Source organism: Oncorhynchus gorbuscha, unplaced genomic scaffold, assembly GCF_021184085.1.
Source record: "Oncorhynchus gorbuscha isolate QuinsamMale2020 ecotype Even-year unplaced genomic scaffold, OgorEven_v1.0 Un_scaffold_1997, whole genome shotgun sequence".
Lineage (NCBI taxonomy): Eukaryota > Metazoa > Chordata > Actinopteri > Salmoniformes > Salmonidae > Oncorhynchus > Oncorhynchus gorbuscha.
In genome coordinates, this window is record NW_025746618.1 from 20658 (window position 1) to 40369 (window position 19712).

The 19712-nt window shown below is 48.2% G+C and overlaps 1 protein-coding gene across 1 annotated transcript in view; it reads right to left on the minus strand.

Moving 5' to 3' along the window:
- Positions 1-19712, minus strand: part of LOC124024793 (formin-2-like) — a gene marked incomplete at its 3' end in the record, with an annotated part of 51601 nt that overhangs the window by 20055 nt on the left and 11834 nt on the right. The window contains exons 3-5 of the mRNA XM_046338545.1: positions 10082-10254; positions 5015-5284; positions 1109-1265 (exon numbers count right to left, since the gene is read on the minus strand). Coding sequence (XP_046194501.1) covers positions 1109-1265; positions 5015-5284; positions 10082-10254 — 600 coding nt within the window. The remainder of the gene's footprint in view (positions 1-1108; positions 1266-5014; positions 5285-10081; positions 10255-19712) is intronic.

Below are 19712 nucleotides of genomic sequence, written 5' to 3' on the forward strand. Positions count from 1 at the left end.
GGCTACGACCCCTCCGCCCTGGCTAAGGGACGAGGCTACGACCCCTCCGCCCTGGCTAAGGGACGAGGCTACGACCCCTCCGCCCTGGCTAAGGGACGAGGCTACGACCCCCCGCCCTGGCTAAGGGACGAGGCTACGACCCCTCCGCCCTGGCTAAGGGACGAGGCTACGACCCCTCCGCCCTGGCTAAGGGACGAGGCTACGACCCCTCCGCCCTGGCTAAGGGACGAGGCTACGACCCCTCCGCCCTGGCTAAGGGACGAGGCTACGACCCCTCCGCCCTGGCTAAGGGACGAGGCTACGACCCCTCCGCCCTGGCTAAGGGACGAGGCTGGCCCTGGCTAAGGGACGAGGCTACGACCCCTCCGCCCTGGCTAAGGGACGAGGCTACGACCCCTCCGCCCTGGCTAAGGGACGAGGCTACGACCCCTCCGCCCTGGCTAAGGGACGAGGCTACGACCCCTCCGCCCTGGCTAAGGGACGAGGCTACGACCCCTCCGCCCTGGCTAAGGGACGAGGCTACGGGCTCTCCGCCCTGGCTAAGGGACGAGGCTACGGGCTCTCCGCCCTGGCTAAGGGACGAGGCTACGGGCTCCCCGCCCTGGCTAAGGGACGAGGCTACGGGCTCTCCGCCCTGGCTAAGGGACGAGGCTACGAGCTCTCCGCCCTGGCTAAGGGACGAGGCTACGAGCTCTCCGCCCTGGCTAAGGGACGAGGCTACGAGCTCTCCACCCTGGCTAAGGGACGAGGCTACGAGCTCTCCACCATGGCTAAGGAAGTTAATGTTTCTAGACTCCATCTGCAAAATCAGCGCTAGTGAGAGTTAAAGGAGAAAACAAGTACAACAGTCTGAAGTTCGTAACTGTTTTGATGAGGGCACCTTCCCACCTTGGTAGAACGTGTAACAATGTGTAATGAGACCTGGTCTGTTACAGTAGTTAGCCGTTTCAGGTCTAGTCTCTACAGTATAATACTATCTATATGGATGTGGTGAGGGCCCCTACCCTCCTCGGTGTACATGAGACCTGGTCTGTTACAGTAGTTAGCTGTTTCAGATCTAGTCTCTACAGTATAATAGTATCTATATGGATGTGGTGAGGGCCCCTACCCTCCTCGGTGTACATGAGGCCTGGTCTATCTTCTCCCACAGGTCTGGGTGGGGGCCACAGGGTCTTCAGGTGCCCAGGGAGGGGGGCCCGGCCCTCAAAGTGTTCCCTGGAGTGGGGGGGCTGGCTGACCGCTGCCCACGTGTACAGCTGGTCTTGCTGGGGGAGAGAGGGAGATAATATGGCATACATGAGAATAGCATAAGGGGACAACAGAGGACAAAAGAGATATTATGCTGTTAGGGGACAACAGAGGACAAAAGAGGAGATATTATGCTGTTAGGGGACAACAGAGGACAAAAGAGGAGATATTATGCTGTTAGGGGACAACAGAGGACAAAAGAGGAGATATTATGCTGTTAGGGGACAATAGAACAGTGGTTTCTCCTTTTGTCGTTTAGTACGGTACCCTGCATCACCACTTCATTGCTCCAGAACACCACAAGGGGGAGTTAGACCACTGATTATGCTTTTGGGTCCTACTATGTCTCTAACTGACAATGAATGGGCGACATAAACCGAAATAGAAACTGATAATTGTGCACGACTTCAGTATTACTTACTAAAACTGTTGTTACACTAAGGTTTATATTATTTCATTTGTTAGGATCATTTATCTTACTGTAGTAGTGGTAGTGGTAGTGGTAGTGGTAGTAGTAGTAGTGGTAGTGGTAGTTACAGTAGTAGTAGTAGTTACAGTAGTAGTAGTAGTTACAGTAGTAGTAGTAGTTACAGTAGTAGTAGTAGTAGTAGTAGTAGTAGTAGTAGTAGTAGTAGTAGTAGTAGTAGTAGTAGTAGTAGTAGCCACACCCGACCGGTCACGTTGTACAGCACCTGAGTGACGCAACAGTCCAAGACTATGCATTTCTCCCTCTAAAAAATAATAAATAATTCTAAATAACAAACAGGCTTTTTTAATAAATTAGTAACAATGTCTCACCCCTTGTTTAAGAATGGCCTTTTTCTTGCTGATTTGTAAACAATCTCCAAAATATTTAAGGGGCATTGCACTAATAAAAGGAAACGTTCCCGTTCTTAGTGTCAGTCTGCAGGTTCAAACTAAAACAATGTAACTAATAATGGTTTATGCTTTATGCTTTCATTAATACAAATAATAAAAACACTTTCAAAATGCTGATCTTTATTTAGTTATTGATCCATAATGAATTACTATGGGAATAAATATCACTGAATTACAGAACTATCCTCCAATCCTCTACATGTAATTATTCGCGGAGAGTCACGTCATATTTTTCAATATACTGTAGGAGATATGAGTCTCACTAGTGTTGAGTCATGTGCTGTTAAAAGTGGGATAGGTAATTTAAAGAGAATATTGAAGTTAGAAGCAAAAGCCTACAACTATTTTAGCACCGTTTCACACTGCTCTGAGACAAGCATGAGGACTGGTTTTCATAAATTAATAAGATTGTTATTTGAACGTAATCTCGGTTTGGGTATTGGTTGGACTAGAATTAGAAAATTAGGGTGTATAAATGTTATGCTCTTAGCGTAACTTATTTTACTACGCAAGTCAACAAATTCTAATTTACAAGGACAGTCTACTCCTTCCTCCCTGTCGGGGACTTGAACCCCAGTCTCCCGCGTGCCCTGCCAGCACATTGGGATTCTTTAGGTAAATAGCCCAGTACTGCCGACCATCACGTTGTACAGCGCCATATTTTCCGCTCCATCCTAACGGGAACCCAGAGGGTCATTCCAGGATTTTTTTTTTACAATTTTCTACATTGTAGAATAATAGTGAAGACATCAAAACTATGAAATAACACATGAAATCAGTTAACATTTACATTTACATTTAAGTAATTTAGCAGACGCTCTTATCCAGAGCGACTTACAAATTGGTGCATTCACCTTATGACATCCAGTGGAACAGCCACTTTACAATAGTGCATCTAAATCTTTTAAGGGGGGGTGAGAAGGATTACTTTATCCTATCCTAGGTATTCCTAGGATAGATGTGTTAGAGGTGTTAATAGAGGTGTTAAGAACACATTTATTTACAAGGACAGTCTACTCCTTTCTCCCTGTCGGGGAATTGAACCCCGGTCTCCCACCCACATGCCCGAATTCTCTAGTACAGCAATTATTGAAGGTACTTGAGGTCACTGAGAAAATCTGGACATGACCTGCTCTCCCTTATGTAAGAAATTAGACACTTTCCCATGTTTACTACAGAATGTATTGTAGGCTACGTTTACTTGTCAGACTGCATAGTCACCTAATAAACAAATGCAGGAGGCTTTTCTTCAAAATGCTTTAATAAATGCTTTCTTACCCAAATGTGAAAGCATATACTGTACAGTACTGTTTTTCTTCATCAGCATCTTTATGCTTTTGTTAATAAAATGATTAAAAAAATCATCTTTCAAAATGCAGATGTTGATTTAGTTATGGATCCATAATGAATTACTATGGGAATAAATATGACTGAATTACAGAAATATTGGAACAAAGTTGTCTAACAAAGGCAAACAAATTGTTGCTTACTGGAAAATACTCCTTCAAACACACGGTCACGTTGTACAGCGTCATTATGGCTATTAGCAGGTCACGTTGTACAGCGTCATTATGGCTATTAGCAGGTCACGTTGTACAGCGTCATTATGGCTATTAGCAGGTCACGTTGTACAGCGTCATTATGGCTATTAGCAGGTCACGTTGTACAGCATCATTATGGCTATTAGCAGGGCTATATTTTGGGCTTTATGAAATTCAGATTACAATCGCTCACCGTTATTTTTTAAAATATTTTTAAAATAATATTGTTATATATAGCCATCTATTCTTAAGAAATATGTGTTGACTGAATATAAGCAAGTAATGTCTTCTAAATTATCAAGTTAAGTTTCTCCAGAAATAAATAATTCTAAATAACAAACTAGCTTTATTTACAAATTAGTGAGAATGTCTCACCTCATGTTCAAGAACTGCATTTTTCTTCGCTCACTCGAGGTGAAATGAAAATGAAATCTCCAATATAGTTACTTTTTAAACAAAGTGATTATCATTCATTCATTCATTTAGAATTATATTATTATTATTATTATATTATATAAAAGTCCCTTAGATATTCTCACAGACCCTAACGGAAAATGCCCCTTAGATATTAATTTAGAGTCCTCCAATCATCTAAATGTAATTATTGGTGGAGAATCAAGTCATTGAAAAAAAAATATGTTTAGATATACTGTAGTCCTAGCATAGGCGAAATGAGTATTGGTTACACTACAATTAGGGTGTGGAAATGTTATGCCCCTTAGATATTTATGTAGAAACCTCCAATCCTTTTATACTGTAGCCTACTCCCGACAGTCACGTTGTACAGCGCAATATTTTCCATCTTAACGGAAACCCTGAAAAGTTTCAGTTTTTCTCAGAATGGAAAATATTATATTAATCACATTTCTTAAAATCAAGCCCATGTACTACGTTATAACAGAAAATATATAATGGCATAAGGGGACAATAAAGGACATTCCCAATTTAGTGCACTATGGGCCCTATTCCCTATTAATGTGCACTATGGGCCCTATTCCCTATTTAGTGCACTATGGGTCCTGGTCTAAAATAGTGCACTATAAAGGGAATAGGGTGCCATTATTCATTCTACAATCATAAGTCAACCAATCACATGGACTAATCCCATTTCAGATGGATAACTCTCGTCTTGGATGCTGAGTGCAACGGAAATACTCCATGACCGCTCAGTGACATCACATGCCGTGTGATCACATGCCGTGTGTACTCAACCATGTTAGATCGAAGAACAAAAGCACCCGTCCCGAATGTCCCCTGGTCAAAAGTAGTGCACTACACATAGGGAATAGGGTGCTACCGTACTTTGGACAGAGACACAGCCTTGTGCATATTGCTCCCATGCTAACCTGCAGGTGCTCAAATAGGTTGCATTTCCTGCGGACGGTCTGTTTGAGTTTGAGCCATGCTAGGTCCAGCCTCCTCTCCCTCTCCTCCCCTCTTCCCTGGCCGTTGATGGTGAGTAGCTCTCGGACTAGCTCAGGAACCCGAGACAGCACCACACACTCAGAGGCCCCCACATCATCATTAGCTAGAGCCAGGGAGGAGGAGGAGGAGGAGCCCCCATCGGTCTCTACGCCTGACTCTGACATATACGCCATGTCCTTGTCTGCTTTAATCTGTCAGCTCCTGGACAGAATATTGAAATTTATGGCGCATAGCCTCCGGACTCAGCTCTCTGCACTTCCTGTTTGGAACATGTAGCTATTCCGGCATCGTCAAGAAAAATGCTGAGTTTGCATTTTAGAAAAATAAAATCAACAAATCCCCTCGAGGTGGTAAACGGTGGTGTTTTTTCCCTCTGCTCTGCTGTTCTCTATTCCTCTTCTGACAACGCAGTGAGTTTCTGCCGGTCTGACACTTCTTTCCTGTCACCGGTCTGCGATCCTGAAAACTCCCTAAGACACTGCATCCTCTGTGAAACTGCAGCAGTCCCCAGAAACATTGGGCGTCGCTGCCCTCCCCTCCTGTTCTCATGGTAACTCTGACCAGACCAGACTCAGAGAGCCTGATATAGTGGACTGGTCTCTTCTCCCTGCTGTCATTGTAGCTTCAGGCAAGTCACCGGGTTCTTGCACAGGCTGATGGGACGGCTTGCAGTCAGATCAGGTTGCTTTATGACTACGCTTTCTCCTCCTCTATATTGCTGCTCTGTGCTGCACAGGGAGGAGAGGGGAGAGGGAGGGCAGAGAATGATCATATATTCACAGGTCAAAACCTGAGAGCTGCCCTATCCCATCCTTTCCTGTCTGTAGTGTTCCCATGGCCATATTATAGCATCAGGCTACAATCTGAAACCGGTCCATCTGTATACCTCTGAGGAGAACAGAAGTCAGACAGGGAGGGAGCGCAAAGGGCTGTCGTTCTCTGTTATTGCTACAACATGCAGCAGTATAGTGTTTACACAGCTAGCCAGGAGGCTGGTGCCTCCAGAGACACACTGTACCAACAGCTAGCCAGGAGACTGGTCCCTCCAGAGAGACACACTGTACCAACAGCTAGCCAGGAGACTGGTCCCTCCAGAGAGACACACTGTACCAACAGCTAGCCAGGAGACTGGTCCCTCCAGAGAGACACACTGTACCAACAGCTAGCCAGGAGACTGGTCCCTCCAGAGAGACACACTGTACCAACAGCTAGCCAGGAGACTGGTCCCTCCAGAGAGACACACTGTACCAACAGCTAGCCAGGAGACTGGTCCCTCCAGAGAGACACACTGTACCAACAGCTAGCCAGGAGACTGGTCCCTCCAGAGAGACACACTGTACCAACAGCTAGCCAGGAGACTGGTCCCTCCAGAGAGACACACTGTACCAACAGCTAGCCAGGAGACTGGTCCCTCCAGAGAGACACACTGTACCAACAGCTAGCCAGGAGGCTGGTCCCTCCAGAGAGACAGACTGTACCAACAGCTAGCCAGGAGGCTGGTCCCTCCAGAGAGACAGACTGTACCAACAGCTAGCCAGGAGGCTGGTCCCTCCAGAGAGACACACTGTACCAACAGCTAGCCAGGAGAATGGTCCCTCCAGAGACACACTGTACCAACAGCTAGCCAGGAGACTGGTCCCTCCAGAGAGAGACACTGTACCAACAGCTAGCCAGGAGACTGGTCCCTCCAGAGAGAGACACTGTACCAACAGCTAGCCAGGAGACTGGTCCCTCCAGAGAGACACACTGTACCAACAGCTAGCCAGGAGACTGGTCCCTCCAGAGAGACACACTGTACCAACAGCTAGCCAGGAGACTGGTCCCTCCAGAGAGACACACTGTACCAACAGCTAGCCAGGAGACTGGTCCCTCCAGAGAGACACACTGTACCAACAGCTAGCCAGGAGACTGGTCCCTCCAGAGAGACACACTGTACCAACAGCTAGCCAGGAGACTGGTCCCTCCAGAGAGACACACTGTACCAACAGCTAGCCAGGAGACTGGTCCCTCCAGAGAGACACACTGTACCAACAGCTAGCCAGGAGACTGGTCCCTCCAGAGAGACACACTGTACCAACAGCTAGCCAGGAGACTGGTCCCTCCAGAGAGACACTAAGAACACTGACTCCGCTTCCTTAAGCATTTATGACTTTCACTGTGGCATTGTCACCATAACAACAAGGTGGCTCTTGTTACAGATAGCATCACAGCCATTAGCGTTGTGTGTTAGAGCTCAGAGCACTCGAACTCAGCAAAACCATACGTAAAGTGCATAGCGGCCGGCCGACACCCAGAGGGCATAGCGACTGACCGACACCCAGAGGGCATAGCGATCAATAAAAACGAAGTCTGATCGATATGAAAGGCCTACGAAAAGGAGAGACAAATACACTATAAACATCCCATCCAACCTGGAGGAGGAAATGATTGTCCAAAAACAAACTAAAGTGTCACTGACCCAACGATGAAGACAGTGCATATTCACTATGATAAGATATACTACAAAAAATACAAAAATAAGATCAGCTACTCAATTAAGTTAAGAATTGTGATACCTAAAAGACAGATTGGAGTCGTTACAGCAATAGTAATTTGCTTTCCAAACAGTTTTTCCGTGAATGTATTTTTAAAATATTGCGAAACGCATGACTGGGTCGCAAAACAACAATACATTGGGTATTTGCAGCGCTGCTGTCCAAACTGCCCTTCTTACTCTAGGCTTAAAACAACCAACAGCTTAACGTAGCTAATGATCCTCTGTGGCCAAGTTGTGCTTTCTGATGTAGTAGCCTTACTTTCACCCCTGAGTGTAACGGTAACAGAAGATTGCTGTGCGCTGCAGACTGATGCAGAGACCCAGCATGACAGCGATGCTGTGATAAAGTGGTACTCGGGTTACAAAAGGCTGCTGGGAAATGTAGTCCAACCACGACACACTGGGCAGATGGTGTGTGTGCTCGTGTCAGAGCTCTTTGAAGACACCATCACATCACAGCCCAAAGACATGCCAACCAATCACCTCCAACAACACAGATAACATGATCCCTCCAAATGGGAATATGCTAATTTTAAGAGACTGAACCAGGGGAATATTTACTGTCTAACATACTGCATAACACAAGGGGACTGAACCAGGGGTAACTCTCCAGGAACAGGGGTGGAGTTAAAACCTACAGGAGGGTAACTCTTCAGGAACAGGGTTGGAGTTAAAACCTACAGGAGGTTAACTCTCCAGGAACAGGGTTGGAGTTAAAACCTACAGGAGTGTCTCTCTCCAGGAACAGGGTTGGAGTTAAAACCTACAGGAGTGTCTCTCTCCAGGAACAGGGTTGGAGTTAAAACCTACAGGAGGGTCTCTCTCCAGGAACAGGGTTGGAGTTAAAACCTACAGGAGGGTCTCTCTCCAGGAACAGGGTTGGAGTTAAAACCTACAGGAGGGTCTCTCTCCAGGAACAGGGTTGGAGTTAAAACCTACAGGAGGGTCTCTCTCCAGGAACAGGGTTGGAGTTAAAACCTACAGGAGGGTCTCTCTCCAGGAACAGGGTTGGAGTTAAAACCTACAGGAGTGTCTCTCTCCAGGAACAGGGTTGGAGTTAAAACCTACAGGAGGGTCTCTCTCCAGGAACAGGGTTGGAGTTAAAACCTACAGGAGGGTCTCTCTCCAGGAACAGGGTTGGAGTTAAAACCTACAGGAGGGTCTCTCTCCAGGAACAGGGTTGGAGTTAAAACCTACAGGAGGGTCTCTCTCCAGGAACAGGGTTGAAGGCCCTGGTGTAGGATATGACTCACGTGGAACAGGGTTGAAGGCCCTGGTATAGGAGGGTAACTCTCCAGGAACAGGGTTGAAGGTCCTGGTGTAGGATATGACTCACATGGAACAGGGTTGAAGGCCCTGGTATAGGATATGACTCACGTGGAACAGGGTTGAAGGCCCTGGTATAGGATATGACTCACGTGGAACAGGGTTGAAGGCCCTGGTATAGGATATGACTCTCACGTGGAACAGGGTTGAAGGCCCTGGTATAGGATATGACTCTCACGTGGAACAGGGTTGAAGGCCCTGGTATAGGATATGACTCACGTGGAACAGAGTTGAAGGCCCTGGTATAGGATATGACTCTCACGTGGAACAGGGTTGAAGGCCCTGGTATAGGAGGGTAACTCTCCAGGAACAGGGTTGAAGGCCCTGGTATAGGATATGACTCACGTGGAACAGGGTTGAAGGCCCTGGTATAGGAGGGTAACTCTCCAGGAATAGGGTTGAAGGTCCTGGTGTAGGATATGACTCACGTGGAACAGGGTTGAAGGCCCTGGTATAGGAGGGTAACTCTCCAGGAATAGGGTTGAAGGCCCTGGTATAGGATATGACTCACGTGGAACAGGGTTGAAGGCCCTGGTATAGGATATGACTCACGTGGAACAGGGTTGAAGGTCCTGGTATAGGATATGACTCACGTGGAACAGGGTTGAAGGTCCTGGTATAGGATATGACTCACGTGGAACAGGGTTGAAGGTCCTGGTATAGGATATGACTCACGTGGAACAGGGTTGAAGGTCCTGGTATAGGATATGACTCACGTGGAACAGGGTTGAAGGTCCTGGTATAGGATATGACTCACGTGGAACAGGGTTGAAGGTCCTGGTATAGGATATGACTCAAGTGGAACAGGGTTGAAGGTCCTGGTATAGGATATGACTCACGTGGAACAGGGTTGAAGGACCTGGTATAGGATATGACTCACGTGGAACAGGGTTGAAGGCCCTGGTATAGGATATGACTCACGTGGAACAGGGTTGAAGGTCCTGGTATAGGATATGACTCACGTGGAACAGGGTTGAAGGTCCTGGTATAGGATATGACTCACGTGGAACAGGGTTGAAGGCCCTGGTATAGGATATGACTCACGTGGAACAGGGTTGAAGGCCCTGGTATAGGATATGACTCACGTGGAACAGGGTTGAAGGTCCTGGTATAGGATATGACTCACGTGGAACTTGCATGGCGCAGCGAGTTGTGGGTTGGACCCTCCTATTGTGTCTCTGAAGCAGTCAGTGAAGGGCAGTAACAGACCCATGGCCAGAATCCGAGAACACAGCTTCTCAGCTTCCTCTGGCTGGGCATCTTCCTGTTGTAGGAACAACTTCTCTAGGAGAGTACGACCTGGAGGTAGAGAGAGAAATCAACATTACTACAGTCTAACAACTTCTCTAGGAGAGTACGACCTGGAGGTAGAGAGAGACATCAATATTACTACAGTCTAACAACTTCTCTAGGAGAGTACGACCTGGAGGTAGAGACATCAATATTACTACAGTCTAACAACTTGTCTAGGAGAGTACGACCTGGAGGTAGAGAGAGACATCAATATTACTACAGTCTAACAACTTGTCTAGGAGAGTACGACCTGGAGGTAGAGAGAGACATCAATATTACTACAGTCTAACAACTTCTCTAGGAGAGTACGACCTGGAGGTAGAGAGAGACATCAATATTACTACAGTCTAACAACTTCTCTAGGAGAGTACGACCTGGAGGTAGAGACGTCAATATTACTACAGTCTAACAACTTCTCTAGGAGAGTACGACCTGGAGGTAGAGAGAGACATCAATATTACTACAGTCTAACAACTTCTCTAGGAGAGTACGACCTGGAGGTAGAGAGAGAGAGACATCAATATTACTACAGTCTAACAACTTCTCTAGCAGAGTACGACCTGGACGTAGAGAGAGACATCAATATTACTACAGTCTAACAACTTCTCTAGGAGAGTACGACCTGGAGGTAGAGAGAGACATCAATATTACTACAGTCTAACAACTTCTCTAGGAGAGTACGACCTGGAGGTAGAGAGAGAGAGACATCAATATTACTACAGTCTAACAACTTCTCTAGGAGAGTACGACCTGGAGGTAGAGAGAGACATCAATATTACTACAGTCTAACAACTTCTCTAGGAGAGTACGACCTGGAGGTAGAGAGAGACATCAATATTACTACAGTCTAACAACTTCTCTAGCAGAGTACGACCTGGAGGTAGAGACATCAATATTACTACAGTCTAACAACTTCTCTAGGAGAGTACGACCTGGAGGTAGAGAAAGACATCAATATTACTACAGTCTAACAACTTCTCTAGCAGAGTACGACCTGGAGGTAGAGACATCAATATTACTACAGTCTAACAACTTCTCTAGGAGAGTACGACCTGGAGGTAGAGAAAGACATCAATATTACTACAGTCTAACAACTTCTCTAGGAGAGTACGACCTGGAGGTAGAGAGAGACATCAATATTACTACAGTCTAACAACTTCTCTAGGAGAGTACGACCTGGAGGTAGAGAAAGACATCAATATTACTACAGTCTAACAACTTCTCTAGGAGAGTACGACCTGGAGGTAGAGAGAGACATCAATATTACTACAGTCTAACAACTTCTCTAGGAGAGTACGACCTGGAGGTAGAGAGAGACATCAATATTACTACAGTCTAACAACTTCTCTAGGAGAGTACGACCTGGAGGTAGAGACATCAATATTACTACAGTCTAACAACTTCTCTAGGAGAGTACGACCTGGAGGTAGAGAGAGACATCAATATTACTACAGTCTAACAACTTCTCTAGGAGAGTACGACCTGGAGGTAGAGACATCAATATTACTACAGTCTAACAACTTCTCTAGGAGAGTACGACCTGGAGGTAGAGACATCAATATTACTACAGTCTAACAACTTCTCTAGGAGAGTACGACCTGGAGGTAGAGGTACCTTGTTCAGGGTCACATTTGTCCAGTTTGTCTCAGTTGTTGTATCTTATGTTCATAAAAATATTTACACATGTTAAGTTTGCTAAAAATAAACACAGTTGACAGTGAGAGGACTTTTTTTGCTGAGTATCTCTTTTCCTTCCTCCTCCCATGGCACTTCAACTTGACAGCGTGTTAAATGAATAAAGTCTGAAGGTGATACTTCTTTAGTGCTGATAACAAGCTCCGCCAGCCAGAACAGTCTGCTGCCATGGTGGCGACGTCAGAATAGTCTATATAGAAGCCTGTAAAAGACTAGCAGCAATCCTACATTCCAGAAGTAAGGAATAGAGAAGAAAATGTTTTACACATCCCGCCTGAAGGTTCTAGAGCCATCCCGCCTAAAGGTTCTAGAGCCATCCCGCCTAAAGGTTCTAGAGCCATCCCGCCTAAAGGTTCTAGAGCCATCCCCCCGCCTAAAGGTTCTAGAGCCATCCCCCGCCTAAAGGTTCTAGAGCCATCCCCCCTAAAGGTTCTAGAGCCATCCCCCGCCTAAAGGTTCTAGAGCCATCCCCCTAAAGGTTCTAGAGCCATCCCGCCTAAAGGTTCTAGAGCCATCCCGCCTAAAGGTTCTAGAGCCATCCCGCCTAAAGGTTCTAGAGCCATCCCGCCTAAAGGTTCTAGAGCCATCCCGCCTAAAGGTTCTAGAGCCATCCCGCCTAAAGGTTCTAGAGCCATCCCGCCTAAAGGTTCTAGAGCCATCCCGCCTAAAGGTTCTAGAGCCATCCCGCCTAAAGGTTCTAGAGCCATCCCGCCTAAAGGTTCTAGAGCCATCCCGCCTAAAGGTTCTAGAGCCATCCCGCCTAAAGGTTCTAGAGCCATCCCGCCTAAAGGTTCTAGAGCCATCCCGCCTAAAGGTTCTAGAGCCATCCCGCCTAAAGGTTCTAGAGCCATCCCGCCTAAAGGTTCTAGAGCCATCCCGCCTAAAGGTTCTAGAGCCATCCCGCCTAAAGGTTCTAGAGCCATCCCGCCTAAAGGTTCTAGAGCCATCCCGCCTAAAGGTTCTAGAGCCATCCCGCCTAAAGGTTCTAGAGCCATCCCGCCTAAAGGTTCTAGAGCCGCCTAAAGGTTCTAGAGCCATCCCGCCTAAAGGTTCTAGAGCCATCCCGCCTAAAGGTTCTAGAGCCATCCCGCCTAAAGGTTCTAGAGCCATCCCGCCTAAAGGTTCTAGAGCCATCCCGCCTAAAGGTTCTAGAGCCATCCCGCCTAAAGGTTCTAGAGCCATCCCGCCTAAAGGATTTTAGGATGGTGGGAAGAGACTGGAATGGAAGAACACACTGTATATAGAGAGGCACATTCCCTGAAGGATAACATCCATATACCAGAAACCCAAAAGCCAAAATGGCAACCAGCCACATGGTGATATCGACATGCATTTTAACACGAGCACAAACACAACAAAGTGAATGGATAGGCCAGGCTCTAGTTATGTCCTCTCCTCTGTCACCAGTCCTGTCTGTGTCTCCAGTAGAGCTGCTGAACCAACAGGGCTAATTATATTACAGCTGGCCCGTTAGTTAATATGGACAGAACTAATGAATGGCCTTTTAAAAAACGCCACCACTGGTTGTCATGACACCCAAACTACATCTGAAATGGCACCCTGTTTCCTATGTAGTGCACTAAGATTTGACCAGGACTCATAGGGTTCCAGTCAACAGTAGTGTTCTATATAGGGAATAGTCAAGAGTAGTGTTCTATATAGGGAATAGGGCTCTGGTCAACAGTAGGTTCTAGATAGCTCTGGTCAACAGTAGTGTTCTATATAGGGAATAGGGCTCTGGTCAACAGTAATAGGGAATAGGGCTCTGGTCAACAGTAGTGTTCTATATAGGGAATAGGGCTCTGGTCAACAGTAGTGTTCTACATAGGGAATAGGGCTCTGGTCAACAGTAGTGTTCTATATAGGGAATAGGGCTCTGGTCAACAGTAGTGTTCTATATAGGGAATAGGGCTCTGGTCAACAGTAGTGTTCTATATAGGAAACAGTAGGTTCTATATATCCCGGAATAGGCTCTGGTCAACAGTAGTGTTCTATATAGGGAATAGGGCTCTGGTCAACAGTAGTGTTCTATATAGGGAATAGGGCTCTGGTCAACAGTAGTGTTCTATATAGGGAATAGGGCTCTGGTCAACAGTAGTGTTCTATATAGGGAATAGGGCTCTGGTCAACAGTAGTGTTCTATATAGGGAATAGGGCTCTGGTCAACAGTAGTGTTCTATATAGGGAATAGGGCTCTGGTCAACAGTAGTGTTCTAATATAGGGAATAGGGCTCTGGTCAACAGTAGTGTTCTATATAGGGAATAGGGCTCTGGTCAACAGTAGTGTTCTATATAGGAATAGGGCTCTGGTCAACAGTAGTGTTCTATATAGGGAATAGGGCTCTGGTCAACAGTAGTGTTCTATATAGGGAATAGGGCTCTGGTCAACAGTAGTGTTCTATATAGGGAATAGGGCTCTGGTCAACAGTAGTGTTCTATATAGGTTCTATATAATAAGGCTCTGGTCAACAGTAGTGTTCTATATAGGGAATAGGGCTCTGGTCAACAGTAGTGTTCTATATAGGGAATAGGGCTCTGGTCAACAGTAGTGTTCTATATAGGGAATAGGGCTCTGGTCAACAGTAGTGTTCTATATAGGGAATAAGGCTCTGGTCAACAGTAGTGTTCTATATAGGGAATAAGGCTCTGGTCAACAGTAGTGTTCTATATAGGGAATAGGGCTCTGGTCAACAGTAGTGTTCTATATAGGGAATAGGGCTCTGGTCAACAGTAGTGTTCTATATTCTAATAGGGAATAGGGCTCTGGTCAACAGTAGTGTTCTATATAGGGAATAGGGCTCTGGTCAACAGTAGTGTTCTACATAGGGAATAGGGCTCTGGTCAACAGTAGTGTTCTACATAGGGAATATGGCTCTGGTCAACAGTAGTGTTCTATATAGGGAATAGGACTCTGGTCAACAGTAGTGTTCTATATAGGGAATAGGGCTCTGGTCAACAGTAGTGTTCTATATAGGGAATAGGGCTCTGGTCAACAGTAGTGTTCTATATAGGGAATAGGGCTCTGGTCAACAGTAGTGTTCTATATAGGGAATAGGGCTCTGGTCAACAGTAGTGTTCTATATAGGGAATAGGGCTCTGGTCAACAGTAGTGTTCTATATAGGGAATAGGGCTCTGGTCAACAGTAGTGTTCTATATAGGGAATAGGGCTCTGGTCAACAGTAGTGTTCTATATAGGGAATAGGGCTCTGGTCAACAGTAGTGTTCTATATAGGGAATAGGGCTCTGGTCAACAGTAGTGTTCTGAATAGGGCTCTGGTCAACAGTAGTGTTCTATATAGGGAATAGGGCTCTGGTCAACAGTAGTGTTCTATATAGGGAATAGGGCTCTGGTCAACAGTAGTGTTCTATATAGGGAATAGGGCTCTGGTCAACAGTAGTGTTCTATATAGGGAATAGGGCTCTGGTCAACAGTAGTGTTCTATATAGGGAATAGGGCTCTGGTCAACAGTAGTGTTCTATATAGGGAATAGGGCTCTGGTCAACAGTAGTGTTCTATATAAGGAATAAGACTACGAAAGAGGCAATGATGCATGGCCTATCTTCACCCCTGGTTGTCATGACACCCCGATATTATGGGATATGATGTGGGGCCTATTCAGGACGATGTACCATTACAGGCCTTTCAGATAGAATTGTATGACGTAGAGCAGATGGACTGTCAGTCAGAATAGGGAATCATCCCATCAGATCCTTTTCATTGTATTTCTATCTACAGTTCAGAACATGTCATCACTAAATTCCCCACTGGTAAGCAGCATTTTGGGTCTGAAGTAGCTACAGCACTCCTGAAGTAATTCAAAGACGCCCATTCTGAGGATTAGAGTCAGAATATAATTTTACAGTAGCTGGCAGGAGAAGAGGGGGAGAAGTACAGATTTAGAGAGGAGAGCAGTTCTAATATTAGAGGGGTTGAGTAAAAGAGCTGCTCATGAACTGTGTGATGACACGCTCCATCGACTCGGTGGAGACCGACCGTGCGACGCCCCGACGGGTGGAGACCCGACCGTGAGACGCCCGACGGGTGGAGACCCGACCGTGAGACGCCCCGACGGGTGGAGACCCGACCGTGAGACGCCCCGACGGGTGGAGACCCGACCGTGAGACGCCCGACGGGTGGAGACCCGACCGTGAGACGCCCGATTCAGGAGACCCGACCGTGAGACGCCCGACGGGTGGAGACCCGACCGTGAGACGCCCCGACGGGTGGAGACCCGACCGTGAGACGCCCCGACGGGTGGAGACCCGACAGTGAGACGCCCCGACGGGTGGAGACCCGACAGTGAGACGCCCGACGGGTGGAGACCCGACTGTCAGTGAGACGCCCGACGGGTGGAGACCCGACAGTGAGACGCCCGGGAGACCCGACAGTGAGACGCCCCGAGACCCGACAGTGAGACGCCCGACGGGTGGAGACCCGACCGTGAGACGCCCGACCCCGACCGTGAGACAGCCCCGACGGGTGGAGACCCGACAGTGAGACGCCCGACGGGTGGAGACCCGACAGTGAGACGCCCCGACGGGTGGAGACCCGACAGTGAGACGCCCCGAGGGTGGAGACCCCCGCCGCCCCGACGGGTGGAGACCCGACCGTGAGACGCCCGACGGGTGGAGACCCGACAGTGAGACGCCCGACAGGAGACGATGGAGACCCGACAGTGAGACGCCCCGACGGGTGGAGACCCGACGTGAGACGCCCCGACGGGTGGAGACCCGACCGCCCCGACGGGTGGAGACCCGACAGTGAGACCCCGACGGGTGGAGACCCGACCGTGAGAGAGACGCCCCGACGGGTGGAGACCCGACAGTGAGACGCCCGACGGGTGGAGACCCGACCGTGAGACGCCCGACGGGTGGAGACCCGACAGTGAGACGCCCGACGGGTGGAGACCCGACAGTGAGACGCCCGACGGGTGGAGACCCGACCGTGAGACGCCCGACGGGTGGAGACCCGACAGACGCCCCGACGGGTGGAGACCCGACCGCCCGACGGGTGGAGACCCGACAGTGAGACGCCCGACGGAGACCCGACAGGAGACGCCCGACGGGTGGAGACCCGACAGTGAGACGCCCCGACGGGTGGAGACCCGACCGTGAGACGCCCCGACGGGTGGAGACCCGACCGTGAGACGCCCCGACGGGTGGAGACCCGACCGTGAGACGCCCCGACGGGTGGAGACCCGACAGTGAGACGCCCCGACGGGTGGAGACCCGACCGTGAGACGCCCCGACGGGTGGAGACCCGACCGTGAGACGCCCCGACGGGTGGAGACCCGACCGTGAGACGCCCGACGGGTGGAGACCCGACAGTGAGACGCCCGACGGGTGGAGACCCGACCGTGAGACGCCCGACGGGTGGAGACCCGACAGTGAGACGCCCGACGGGTGGAGACCCGACCGACGGGTGGAGACCCGACAGTGAGACGCCCCGACGGGTGGAGACCCTACAGTGAAACGCTCCGACGGGTGGAGACCCGACAGTGAAACGCTCCGACGGGTGGAGACCGACAGTGAAACGCTCCGACGGGTGGAGACCGACAGTGAAACGCCACCGACGGGTGGAGACCGACAGTGAAATAGCCAAAGACTATGCCCCTTTGTCGGTGATTGGTCAACAGAAGGAATTCTTCAATGAAGTGTTTGTTGTAATTCAATAACAAGACGACTAGTAAATGTTGCCCCTTGAGAAATAATGCACCAAGCAGTTAGACAGCAAGACACCCTCCGCAAAAACATAAAATAATTAGATTTCTAATGTCATCTTAGATTAATTCGGACTATTTTGACTAAGTGTACTTGTTGCTACAGGGTCTCAAGTGTGAAAAACAATATTGACTATTTTCTCTTCGAGCAAAGATATTTTAAGTATACAAGCACAGACGTTTTTTCCCCTTGCTCGCCAAGATCTGCAAGGATCAAACAATCTGTCTGCTGACGCCTTAAAAGGAACCTCACTTCTATTGATGTAATGCAGCATGAAAGCTCTGTCAGTCACCCCCTCCCCCATACACACCATGCTCTGCACAACACACTAATCACCACGTTTCCATGGTGTTGGCTAAGTGTGTGTGTGTGTTCGCACCAACAATAAATGTGCTATCCTGGATCCAAAGCTCACAGCTCATACAAACTACAGATAAATGAACATCTTGTCATTTCTCAGACTCCTGTCTAGTGACAGAAACCCTTTGTAAACCTCATTCCACTGAGGGTCGAGTGTCTGTAGGTTCTCACTCCTCCCTTGTACTTGGTTGATGAATGAAGGTCAGTAATGAGTAAACAACTCCCCCCTCACCTGGTGGTTCAGGTCTGAATTGAAGGGAAAGACCAGCAGGCTCTAGGCCCTAAATGGAATGAGTTTTACATCCCTGCTTTAAAGCATGAAATATTAACCTTGTCCAGCCAAGACCAGGGACGAGGAGGGACGGACCGACCGAGGGGGTCACGACAGGAGGGAGCGACCGGTCTCCTCAGGAGTGGGAGGGAGGGAGGGAGCGACCGACCGAGGTTTCAGGGAGGAAGGACTATCTCCTGTCACCCTCTCCAGTAGAAACACGTTTAATTTGGTCCGTCCGTCCGAGGGAGAGCTCTTTTCTGTCTTCCATTAGTTCAGAGTTAGAGAGCTGAGGCCCAAAACAAAGATCACTGCCCCTCTTCGCCAACTGACCACAACACATCTGACCACAACACATCTGACCACAACACATCTGACCACAACACATCTGACCACAACACATCTGACCACAACACATCTGACCACAACACATCTGACCACAACACATCTCAATAGTCACAGCTGTTTGTTTATGCCAAGTACTTAGAGCAGGAATGAACTGTCCAGGCCAAATACTGTCTATCATTCATCCTACTGTAGCCACGTCTAGACGGAGTAGTTACTGTCCAGGCCAAATACTGTCTATCATTCATCCTACTGTAGCCACGTCTAGACGGAGTAGTTACTGTAGCCACGTCTAGACGGAGTAGTTACTGTAGCCACGTCTAGACGGAGTAGTTACTGTAGCCACGTCTAGACGGAGTGGTTACTGTCCAGGCCAAATACTGTCTATCATTCATCCTACTGTAGCCACGTCTAGACAGAGTAGTTACTGTCCAGGCCAAATACTGTCTATCATTCATCCTACTGTAGCCACGTCTAGACGGAGTGGTTACTGTCCAGGCCAAATACTGTCTATCATTCATCCTACTGTAGCCACGTCTAGACGGAGTAGTTACTGTAGCCACGTCTAGACGGAGTAGTTACTGTAGCCACGTCTAGACGGAGTAGTTACTGTAGCCACGTCTAGACGGAGTAGTTACTGTAGCCACGTCTAGACGGAGTAGTTACTGTAGCCACGTCTAGACGGAGTAGTTACTGTAGCCACGTCTAGACGGAGTAGTTACTGTAGCCACGTCTAGACGGAGTAGTTACTGTAGCCACGTCTAGACGGAGTAGTTACTGTAGCCACGTCTAGACGGAGTAGTTACTGTAGCCACGTCTAGACGGAGTAGTTACTGTAGCCACGTCTAGACGGAGTAGTTACTGTAGCCACGTCTAGACGGAGTAGTTACTGTAGCCACGTCTAGACGGAGTAGTTACTGTAGCCACGTCTAGACGGAGTAGTTACTGTAGCCACGTCTAGACGGAGTAGTTACTGTAGCCACGTCTAGACGGAGTAGTTACTGTAGCCACGTCTAGACGGAGTAGTTACTGTAGCCACGTCTAGACGGAGTAGTTACTGTAGCCACGTCT